The sequence below is a fragment of the Pipistrellus kuhlii genome, unplaced genomic scaffold, assembly GCF_014108245.1.
Source record: "Pipistrellus kuhlii isolate mPipKuh1 unplaced genomic scaffold, mPipKuh1.p scaffold_m20_p_3, whole genome shotgun sequence".
Taxonomy (NCBI): domain Eukaryota; kingdom Metazoa; phylum Chordata; class Mammalia; order Chiroptera; family Vespertilionidae; genus Pipistrellus; species Pipistrellus kuhlii.
The window spans coordinates 81,454,211-81,465,913 of record NW_023425529.1 but is presented as its reverse complement, the minus strand read 5'-3'; the positions used below and the strand labels follow the sequence as shown (position 1 = coordinate 81,465,913).

General features: G+C 59.0%; 1 protein-coding gene across 2 annotated transcripts in view; it reads right to left on the bottom strand.

Moving 5' to 3' along the window:
- Positions 1–2,951: 2,951 nt before the first annotated feature.
- The window catches only part of TSPAN11 (tetraspanin 11), a 52,655-nt gene continuing 43,903 nt past the window's right edge, over positions 2,952–11,703 (bottom strand). Inside the window, exons 4-9 of one of the 2 annotated variants that reach the window (XM_036454810.2) lie at positions 11,507–11,581; positions 10,631–10,735; positions 9,624–9,782; positions 9,167–9,253; positions 8,924–9,010; positions 2,952–4,694 (exon numbers count right to left, since the gene is read on the bottom strand). In XM_036454810.2, coding sequence (XP_036310703.1) covers positions 8,936–9,010; positions 9,167–9,253; positions 9,624–9,782; positions 10,631–10,735; positions 11,507–11,581 — 501 coding nt within the window. In that variant the 3' untranslated portion in view covers positions 2,952–4,694; positions 8,924–8,935. The remainder of the gene's footprint in view (positions 4,695–8,923; positions 9,011–9,166; positions 9,254–9,623; positions 9,783–10,630; positions 10,736–11,506; positions 11,582–11,703) is intronic. The other variant, XM_045588358.1, reaches the window with a different exon arrangement.

The window sequence follows — 11,703 nt, the reverse complement described above, 5'->3', positions numbered from 1 at the left end:
GTTCACAGCCTGCGTGGGGATTCTGAGTGCCCAGGGCGGTCACCCTCACTCTGGTGTCAGCATTGGCTCCGGCGGAGGTGGTAGGCCACGTGCCCCCTGAGCCATGGCCCAGGCTCCTGTGAGACACTCTGCGGGGGGAGAGGGGGTTGTCAGCCCGAAGGAGCCACACTTGTCTTCCAACCGCACAGGGCAGGGCTCTAGGGCTGGGGCCGGGGGTGGTCCCGCCCAACCAGGAAGGGGGTGTGAGGCTGCCGAGGCTCCACAACACCCCGTGGGACACGCTCCTGAATGTCAGCCTGACAGTTTATTAGAGACTAGAGGCCTGGTGCAGGAATTTGTGCGTGAGTGGGTCTGGCCAGAGGCCCCCATCGGGAGGGGGAGGGGCTGCAGGAGGTTGGCCACTGGCTGGCACCCGATCAGGGTGATGAACTCCTTTAGCTTTTTCTTGCTTTCAATTCTCTTTATCTGGCTTTCAATTCCAAATGAGCTTTGCTGGGTAGAGAAGGGTATGGCAAGAAATATTCAAAGTGACGAAGAGCAAGGACCTGCAACCAGGGTGACCTCCTTTTGAAAGGATTTGTCTGCTCTGGGCCGAGGGTTCTGTCTCCGTGAAACCCCCATCAGTCTTTGCCTCGGGCGAATGGAATCGCAGAGGCCTATTTGAGAGTCGCCAGGGCTGGGTGCGTGATCTTGGAACAGTTAAAAACACATTCGTGAAGGGATGTTATGGGTGCTCTCTCATCAAAGAGCCCATGTGCTACACCAAGAGGGTTGCTTTGACACGGAAGCCTCCATCCCAAGCCCACCGCCTCCAGGAGCTGGCGGAGGTGGAAAGTGGGTAGATGAGGCTGGTGCCAGGCCACCTGGCAGGTGTCAGCAGCTCTGCAGGCTGAGCCCCAGCATGGGGAGACAGGCTCTGACGTCACCACCACAGAGGATTTGACGGCAGCAGCAGCGGCTTCAGAGCTTGTTGCTATTGTTTTATTTATGTCTCCTTTTCCCTTTAAACCGCTCTAGGTTGCATTCGTTGGAAAGAGGAGCAGCCTTTGCAGCCTCCTCGGTGGAGAGCAGGCCTTCCATCTGGGTTCACACGCAGCCAGAGCCCGGATTAGAAACACGTGTGGGTCTTGCATTATTTGTTTTATTACCGATAAAGAGGGCTTTAGATTCTGGCACGTAAATATGTCTCCTGCTTATCCTCTAGGGCAGGAGGCCGAGCAGCCACGGGCACAGCCACAGCTCTTCCCTCCCTCACAGGCCTCCGTCCAAGGGCAGCCATGCAGGCGCAGGCGCCTCACTCGGAGGGGGCTGGGGCAGCTTTGTTCTTCCCAGACCTTCTGTCTCAGTCCCTCTTCCCGCTCCGGGTCTGTAGCATCTTCCTTTGAGGCAGGTTCAGGCGTCTGGGGGACATGATGTTTATCACACGCTGTTTTCCGTGTGGGTGGTCAACATGGGGGTGTTCCCGAATCAGGCTTCCTTCAGCATTGTGTTGGGGGTGGGGGTGGGCAGCATGAAGGTGCAAACACAACCCGTGGGGACTCCTCGCTGAGCACCTTCTGTATACCTTCTGTGTACCTGGTGGGCATCTCCCCTCAGAAGGGGTGCTTCCTGTGTTTGAGACCAACAGGTGGAGGGTGGGTGGATCAGACTGGTTGGCTGCCTCAGTGCCATCATAGCTGCAGCGTCAGAGGGTGGGGCAGAGTACCTGGGACCCTGGATTCCCTCGGGTTTGCAGAACCAACCCCTCCCTTTGTTCTCCCTTCTCTGTGGAGGCAGCTGTTGGCAGAGGGCAGGGCGGATGGATGCGTGTTCAGACCTATGGCCTGACTCTAGGGAGTTTTCCTGACTGCTCTGTGTCCCCCACTCACCTGAAGCCCTTAAAATAGCCGGGGTGCCCAGTGCTTGAAGGCTCCCATGAGCTGGTGGAGGCAAGCCCTTGGTCATTGGTTTTTATTTTTTTACTATATTTCTTCCACATGCAGTGATCACACTTAGTCTGGAGCGGGGAGGGCTTGAGTGACCTTGTGGAGCATCTAGGGAGGGGAAGGGGCCGTAGTGCCAGAGGCCGAGTTCCAGGAGGCCAGCAGTGCTGGTCTGTTGGTGCCTGTCCTGTCCTCTTGAGATTGAATCCACAGGATTACTAAGGGAGCCAGTCCCCAGTTCTGCCCCACCTCTGCCGCCGATTGATTGGAGTCTGAGGGCTGGGAGGAGGGACCAAGAGATCTGTCTTTCAGCCACTCGCCAGTCACCGCTGCCTCTGATTGGTCAGCTCCCACTCCCTCAGCTCTCTATTGTTCAGTGGAGACTTCGTTCGTTTTGGATGGTACGGACCCCAGGTTTTTATAAATTAGGATGGAGATCTGGAGGCTCTGGGGAGAGGGGTGGTGTGATGACAGCTGCAGCTGCTGGTCTCGGAGCAGGGACCTGGGGGAGCCATCCTGGTGCAGATCTACATGCTCACAGGTGGGACTAGCCCCCCAGCTCTGACTCCAGCCTTCAGCATGCCCCTCAGGGAACCCACCACACCCTGGACCTCAGTTTCCTACACTGTGCCTCATCTCCCAGGCCGTTGGCATGAACAAGGAGGTCCCAGTTCCCAAAAGTTCTGGGCCACTCTGTCCCTCTGCGGTTTGGACCAGCCGGGTCCTCACAAAAGGACGCCCAGTCCAGGAGCCACAGCTCCCCTTGCCTCTGCCTCGTCAGCCCAGGAGATGGGCCAGGAAGTCAGCTCTCCAGGGACTCCCCCAGTGACAAGGCCTGGCACCCCATCTCCACAGACTGGGGCACCTCAGGAAGTGAAGGGACCCAGGATAGCACGCATGTCCCAGGCTGCAGCACCCCTCCCCTGAGTCTCCCTCGGCCCCGGGCAGGAAGAGCACACGCTCTCTTGGCCTCAGTTGGTGAGACTTGTCGGTCTGACTTGTGTGGGATTTCAGAAGTCAGCAAAGAGCTTGGCCTGACCATCACCTTTTATTTATCTGGAAGCTGGAGGGCAGCAAAGATAACCACAACACTGTTTCTTTTGTCCTTGATGTAGTCTGGGGTTGCTAGCAAAGCTGGTCTCCCTCCTAATGAATTTTCCTCAGCCACCTCACGGCCCTCTGGGTGGAGGAGCTAAGCCAGCCAGGTCCCACCAGCCCCGGAGGCCGGGAGGCCGGGAGGGCGGGAGGCAGGAAGAGAGGGGGCCGGGAGGCGGGGAGGCAATGTGCTCTGAGGGTGTGGTTTCTGCACAGTTGAGGGCTGTGTTGGGGACACAGTGACCTGTGTATGGGAGAGAGAACATCCTTCACCCAGGACTGACCCGGCTCAGCCAGAGCTGAGCTAGCCACACTGGGGACAACCCTGTGGGGAGGCAGGGGGTGACCTTTCTTGGCCTTGGTTTTAGCACAACAAGGGCCCACTCTCGGGGGTGAGATGGGAAGAGGGTCCCCAGGACCCGGGAAGACCAGGGCCTGGGAGGTATAGAAGAAGGTGTGGGGTGTTCCTGTTAGATCATCGTGTCACAGTCTCGGGGGTGGGGGCGGGGGGTCCCTGTGGCTGTCGTAGGAAACGGCCAGCTTCTGCACTGCATTTTCTAGGCTTTGCTTCCAGTTCCCCTCAGCACCAGGAAGGTCTTTCTGAAGGTCCCCTGCCCAATTCAGACGGCGAGGCAGAACCGAGGAAGGACCGCTCACTCCGGGAGCAGAGTGAGGCCTCGTGGTCAGGGAGCGTGACAGGGACAAGTGAGAGCACTCTCAGGGCAGAGCACCCTCGACCTGGAGCTTTACCTTTTCGGTGGCTCCAATGTTTCAGGCTCCAATCAGATTGGGTCCAATCAGAAGGAGTTTGACACTTGCCCACATACACTCGCCCAAAGTTTAAAACCCTGGCAGTTCTGAGAATCAGGCCCTACACCGGAGATTCCTGGGGGCAGATTCCTGGAGCTGGGGCTGGGGCCTTTCTCCCAGGGCTCCTCTCCTGGGAAAGGCCTCCAGGTGGTGCAGGCTCCTGTGGTGCCATGTGCTGGCATGGCCAACTCCTGCCTCCCCCACACCCAGCCCCTCGCTCCCTGCCTGAAGCCCCACCATCTACCACTGCCCACACCCGGCTCCTGCTGCCTCACCTCATTCTCTCCACGCGCAGGCCCTGTAGGAAGGAGCGAGGCCTTGGGGTGGGCAGATGAGAGGCCTGGGCCTTCTGGGGGCAGAGTAACCCTAACTGCCCATCATGACGCATTTCCAGGAGGCCAGAGCAAAGACCCCAAACCTAGGCAGAGGTGAGAGGAGGGCTGCTCAGCACCGGTGGGGGTCACGCTGAATGCCCGGTCCAGAGGGGTCAAGGTTTATAGTCCTTCAATGTAGTTTCAGGAGCTGGGAGGGAGCAGAGAATCCAACTCTCTCACCTTCCTGTGATCCTTGGGAGCCTCTGTCTGTCCCCGCCTGGGCTGGCAGTGAGCACTCAGAAGTGGAGGGTCCCGGTCAGGTGGGAACTGCAGGAACTGTGGTCTTGGGCACTTGGTGGTCTGAAGGATGGACACCAGGGATGGGGACTTTCTGGGAATTTCTAGATGAGCTGTGCCGGCTCCGCAGGTCTGGCAGATGGGATTTGGACCCCTGTCCTTGTGGGGGGCGGTTGGAGGGGAAAACGATGGGCGGTTAGTGAACATGCAGCTGGAGCCTCCGGTGCAAGCAGCAGGTGAGAACCATCCCGCAGGTCTGCCAGGTGGAGAGAGAGAGATCAGGACCCACTGCGGTATGGGTGGCAGAGCCCAGAGCGCAGCCTCCCGCACCGAGTGCGCAGCTGGGACCTCCATGAAGGGCAGGTTGCCGTGTGGGAGGTGGAGGAGGAGGGGGCACTGAGGTTCTGCTATTCCGACAAGCTCCCAGGGAACACGCTCTGAGAACTACTCTGCAAGAGCAGTGCTTCTCACGTTTTAATGGGAATGAACCACCCAGGGACCTCGATGTGGGGGCGCAGGGGTGAGGCTCAGCGCTGCTAGCGATGAGCTCAGTCCCCGCCTGGTCTGTGACCCAGCTTCTTCAGGAGCAGCTGACTGCGACCCGAGCGGCCTTTCTCTGTCTGCATTGCTGCTCTGCCCAGAGCGAAACCAGCCACCACAGTGAGTTTTGGCTGATGGACAGAAGCCACTGGGGAAACCGAGGTTCTGGGAGGGGCACCCAGAGCTGTCATCAGCTCATTTGTAAGTCAGCATGGAATGTGGCACCAAACGAGGCCCTAGGAGCCTGCCTGACAGGCCCCCATCACACCCACTAGCTGAGCAAGGAGGGGCTAGAGCATCGGCCCAGAGCAGGGCAGTGCTGGGAAGTCACCTTTTCCTGTTTCACTTTTCTGTCTCCATGCTATTGAGGACCCTTATTCCCCTGACTTCTTTTGCCTCCCTCTTCCTCTCCACCCTTCCTCTCCTCCTCCAACCCAAGGGTACTCCGGGACAAGATGAGGGTGTTTGGACCAGGGAGGCCACGACTGTGATGATGCTCCTGACAATGATGCCCTTGGGTCCTGACTCCACCGGTGGGGGAGGGGCACTGCTAGGGCAGCCCCATGACCACCCTGTGGACATGGGTCAAGGTGCACTTCCCCAGATACAGGAGCAAGGCTCCATCTTCCCCAAACTTTCCAATAGCTGCTGGCCAACGGGAGGAGGACAGGCAGGTGCGGACTCCTATGGGCTGGTAGGCCCTCGGTCTCTCTTTGCAAGGCTGGTGCAAGGAGGTAGTGAAGGATGCCCCCTCTTCCTCTCCTTCCTCTTCTCCATCCCGATGTGTACACAGCCCTTGGCCTCCAGACTATGTGCAAGAGCAGAGCTAATCCACCCAGTACTCAGAGCCACACGCTGAAAGGCAGCGTAAGAGGTTACTGGTTTTTAGCACATGGTTGTCACAGCCATTCCACCCAGGTGTCAGCATTGTGACTGCCCTGTGGTTATCTGAATCTTTCTCCTCCCTGCTGAGGGGGAAGCCGGAGGGAGTAGGTAGACCAGCAGAGACTCGTGGCTGCCTCTTTGAAACTTCATGCTGGGGGAGATTGGAGGGCTGAGCTCTCAGCATGCTCACTCTTGATGAGATGTGTGTTCCCAGGGTGACCCCAGGGAAGGCACAGTGAGGATGGACGTGTGCAGGCTGGAATCTCACCAATGCATGCGCACGTGCGTGTACACACACACACACACACACACATACACACACACACACCACCCTGATTCGTGCAGAAGAGTAATGTCTGAGCTTTCAGATCCCTGAGTGAGGTGAACGTGATAACCATTACACTACGGAAACGTGGCGGCTCAGATCCCTGAGTGAGGTCAGTGTCTCCTTTCTGGCAGAGGACATGCAGACATCAGCACAGACACTGAGCAGCAGACCAGGGTGAGCAGAGAAAACACACAAGTCGACCGCGGGAGCAGGAGATGGCAGATGACAGGCTGCCTGAGCCCAGACTGTGTGGGATATGGCACCCCCTTTTGACAGCCGGCCTGGATGTATGGCACACATGGGGCTTTTGACAGAGAAGCCCGAATGCTTCTGGGTCATCAAGAGCATCAAGGAAGGGCCAGGAGGTCCCAGAAAGCCTCAGTTCCCCTCAATGCCCAGCAGATTCCCATCTCTCTGCCTTGTGAGTTTTTCTGGGCTCTGCATGTTTCTATCTTGTCGTGTGGGAATGCTGGGGTGGGTATAGGAGTGGGCTAACTTCCATTTGGAACTTTGTGGCCCTGGGCACAGTTACAGCCCTCTCTGAGCCTCAAATCCTCCTCAGTCAATAGGAAAACCTCTGACTTCAGGCTAGATTTCCTCCAGCCTGACCAGGGAAGCCTTATGACATCATCTTGGCCTTGTTTATCCTGAGTCTTTAGGGTCTTCCAAGTGCCACGCTGGGCTTGTGTTGGAAGGTGCCTGGTACCTGCTCTGGCGGGAGGATGATTGTGAACCTGGGAACAGCCTGGTGCCAGCCCTCCTTCAAGGCTGGCCACTGACCTGGACTTGGGGAGCGTAGTTCCAACATTGGCCAGCAGAGGGCGCTGTAACCTGAGGCTTGGCTGCTGCAGGGCCAGCCTCAGAAGAATGAAGGGGAGAGACTGCGCAAGGGCTTAGGGTCCCTGGTGGTGGCCCGGAGAAGCTCTCTCTGGGGGACTTAGGAGTAGTTCCACAGTGAGCTGGACCGAGACTTTTCATGGTGGGGGTGTAGGAGATGAGGAGGCACATGTGGGCCTGCAGGCACCCTGCCAACCTGGCCTCCTGGCATCACTCCTACAGGCGCACTTGGCCACCTTAGGCTCTGGGCTCTCGCAGTCCCTCACTGCCCATGGCTTTGCTGGCCCATCCTCAGCTTCTCCAGGCTCACAGGCCAGACAGGTCAGAAAGAAATGGACAGAGAGTGGCCCTGGCCTGATCAACGTTCATGCAGAGCAAGTCCCCTCAATACCTGAGGCAAATAGCAGGTTTCCAGAAACCACAGCTGATTCAGGAGCTGAGTGCAGATCAGCCTCTTCCCCAGACCCCATGGCAACTCCCCTGGGGTCCAATATGTGGGGCAGAAGACCTGCCCTGGGAGGTACACGAGGGGCCATGTGACTGCCCCTGGGGCTCCCTGGGCCTGCTCCTGAGTGGAGGTGAAGGGGCAAGCTGGTCTGGCCAGGAAACAACCAGGGCCTCTGGGAGAAATAAGAATGTGCTGCATGGAAGTGATGAAAACAAGGATGGGGACCGTGTCCCGAGCACCTTCGACCTGCTCGGCAGTGAGCCCTGTGGCTACATATATTCTGCTGTACATATATTCTGCTGACCTCACTGCTCACGAACCAGCTATAATTAGCCTCACATCACAGATGAGGAACCAGGGCTCAGAGACGAATAACCAGCCCCAGGTTGTCCGGTCTCTTTCCAGAGGGCCAGGCCCAGCAGGGGAGGCTGCAGCTGGACCCTCCGGCTCTCTGGCTGACACGGGCCAGCAGCTGTGACCTGCGAGGAACCCACACCGAGGCTCCCTCGCCTCATGCCCATCCTGCTTCTCTTCCCATGGAACTGTGTTGGGAGGGAGTTTGAGAAAGCGAAGGCCCACGGAGACCTGGGTGGCAGTAAGTCCCCTCCCTGAGTCTCAACTTTCTGGTCTGTAAAATGGGGAGGACACTGCTACTAGCCTGGCTTGGGTCTCAGGTTGTGGGGATCAGATAAGAGAAAGGATCTGAGCCACTCTGAGGTCCAAAGAGAGGCCCTCACCTGTGCCAGGTGCTGCTGCTGTCACACCTATCACCTTGTTCCTATCTGGCCCTCACGCAGTTGGGAAAACAATCCATAGTTTGAGGATGACATTGGGGTGCCAGGAAGTTACTGCTCAAGGTGGCACAGAAGCAGAGGCAGGACTGGACCCAGGTCCTCTGACAGGCAGCCCCTGCTCTCCCCTCTCCTTCTCCCCTAGACGGTGCTTATAGACTGGGCACAGGAAGGTGGGACAGGACTGAGCTTCCTCCAGAACAGCTGGGCAGAAGCAGGAGTGTCAGGTGAGGTGGGCACGCAAGGCCCTTGCTCGCTGAGCCTGCTCTTGCCCCTGGCAGGGCCACTCCTGATTCCTCTGATCTTGACTTGTGACTAGAATGACCCATGAGAGTAACACTAACTCCTGGATGGCAGCTGGGGGAGGGTGGAGTGGTGACCCAGAGCAAAGAGCATGGCTCATGCTCAGAGCAGAGAGCTGGGTGTACACAGGAAGCACATATCCACAGGTGTGCACACGCACATACACAGAGGAATGAGAGCATGTCATGAACACACACACACACGCACACACACACATGCACTAGCACACCTAAACACATATACATGCTTCCACCCCCCACAATGATGCATGCGGACACACCTGGGGCCCACACAGACACAGCAGGCTGCACACACACCTGCACGTGCACACACACAGGGGTGCATGCACATACCTGAGCCCACACTCACACTCCTCTCAGGTCTCTGCTCCTTACAAGTTCAAGTTGGCCCCCCGGCCCCAGGCATTTTCCTTCCTGTCTCTGGGGAAGAGAGTGACCATGTGACTCAGCTTTGGCTGCAAAGGGAAGAGGTGAGGAGGGCAGGGCAGAGTGTGCGTGTGCAAAGGGGCAGTGGTCTGGGGTCACAGCCCGCGGGATGGCGTTCAGAGCTCCTCTCCGGCCCCTCTCCTCACTCACCTGCAGGCAGGCCACCCCGATGCCCACCGCTCCCATGAGCAGCAGGTGGTTGGCCAGGAACTGCTCCAGTTTGGTGATGCAGCCTCCCTGTAAGGTAACAACAGGTCACTCTCACCTTGACCCAGAAGTGGGCGAGGCCGGGGAGGGAAGGGCAGGCCGGGCGCTGTATCCACCTGGCTGAGGAAAGGCCGGAGCCTTAAAGGGCCTGGTGCAGCCTTCCAACTGCCCACAGGCTTCCGGTGACCCAGGTTAGGCCGTGATGTCCCGGAATCTCTCAGTAGCAGGTGTGCGGCGTCTCCTGCGTGGTGTGGCCCTTTGAAGGCCCAGCATTGCTGATTTCTGGCCAATAATGAAGTGGGCCCCACTCCCCGCGCCCTGTCTGGCCTGAGCCTGCCTTTTGGGGGCCCCCGGATGGCAGCCGGGCCCTCTGCAGGCCCCAACGGGAGTCCACGCTCACCTCCACCTTGTAGATGTTGGAGGGGTGGGCCCTGTGGCCGCAGCGCGCCACCACTGTCTTGCAGCAGCTGTCCGGCACCCGGCGGCCCCCTGCCTCTGGGGACAGGATGTAGGCGCTGTGCTGCCAGTCGGCAGAGCTGTTGCTTCCGCAGCACTTGAACTGCAGAGAGAGGCAGAGCCCGGAGGTGAGGAGACGCACAGGCCCCTCCAGGGAGCAGCACCGTTATTCGAATAGTAAGCAGCCCCTTTCTCCCCCTGGGATTCTCCCCTCCCCCTGTTTGGTGAGGGGACTGGTCTCATTTCAGGCAAAATTTGCCTGCAGTCCACCTGTGTGCTGCCTTAAACATCACCCACGTCCTTCAAGGAGATTATGCTGGTGCCCAGGGGGCGGGGAGGGTGTGTGAGAGGATGGGCAGGGAGGTAGAGGCAGGTGGGTCCTGAGAGTGTGGGGCCACACCCACCAGAGGTCACGCAGGGAGGCAGAACCCAGGGCCAGGGGCCCAGCCTTGCCACAGGCTCCAGGCCCCCATTCAGGCTTTGAGTCCTGCAGGGACACAAAAGGTATCCCAGAGGCAGCTCAGCAGACCAGCAGCTCAGCAGTGACCAGAGGGGCGGGTGTGAGTGCGGACCTGGGCCCTGCATCTTCTGCACCTCCCCAGGGCAGGGATGTGCCCGCCCGGATCAAGGTGATTTTGAAAAACAGGGGATTGGTTATTTCTCGCCCTTCTGGTTTGGGGACTGAGCCTTACAGTCCCTACATGGGCCACAGAACATGGCTGTTTGAGGTGTCTCTGGGGTGAGAGGTGCGGGTGGGGCGGGAGGGGCATGTAGTCTACTTAGCCAGTGTGTGTCAGGCCCCTGCCGTGTGCCGGGAGTGGCGCTCGGCACTGAGCTCAAACTCGCGTTGATCAGAGCTTATCATTGCTGGTTGTCCAGAGGAGCTGACAGAGGTGAGGAACTGGCCCAGACACACAGGACAGAGAGGACCCAACCCTGCTGGGGGCTTACGTCCTGCTGCAGACGGTCCACCGAGGCGGTGATCTCCGTGGCTCCAGGCTGCCCGTAGTTCTCCGTCAGCGTCCGGGTCACGTGCTGCTTCAGTTCGTTGCTCAGCTGGAGGGTGGAAGGGAGGTGGGTCGGCAAAGCACCCCACCCCGGTCCCCAGGCCTGTGCCTACCCACCGGCTACTCTACACCACTCTGTTCTCCCAGCAGTACAGTGCGGGGTTTCCCGCCCAGTGGAAAGGGCCCCTTGGCGCACAGCAGCCAGAGTCATGAGATGGGGCCCTAACATGAGGGCAGGGGTGTGGTGGGAAGGGCTGAGGGGCAGGTGCAGGAGGAGACAGCCCCCAGGCACAGGGCTGCTTTCAAATACCCGTTGAATTTCATTTTGATCATGAGATCCCATGGGCACGCAGTGCTCCTATAGGTGCTGGCTTGAAACACCCAGAATGGTCACTGTCCCTACCAGCCGAATATCAGTCTGGGTCGGAGGGCTCGCAGTGGGAGAGGACCTGACTGGTCCCTTCCTCCTTGTCCTCAGGCAGGCGAGGCCGGTGCTGTCTTCGTAGTCTGGCATAGTCTGGGCCAGGCCTCTCTTTCCCTCGGATATCTGACTTCCCCTAGGAGGGGAGAGGAACCAGCCACCCCCAGGGAAGCCTTCCGTCCTGGCTCCCATGTTGAAGACATCTGCATCCACAGATGGATTAGAGGGTTCCTGGGACCCGGGCAAGAAGCAGGACCCAGATGTGCCGGGAAGTGTTGGGGCCGGGAGACAGGACCTCCGGAGCGCCGGTGCCTCAGCTTCCCCAGCACCCTGCACCCTGCCCCACGCGTGGCCTCCTGGGGCACTTTGGGCGACGTAGAAGGAAGACCTTGCACTCACCCTCTGGCAGTACACGTGGGCCAGGACCCCCGCCACCAGCTCCACGAGGAAGATCACCAGCAACAGGCAGAAGTACTAGGGGCAAGGGGAGAAGACGGTCACCCTGGCATCGAGCCTGGGCAGCAATGGTGCTTCAGGGCCTCGATGAAAATGCTTTCCTAAAGTGGTGAGGGCGGTGGGGCACCTGCCAGGGACAC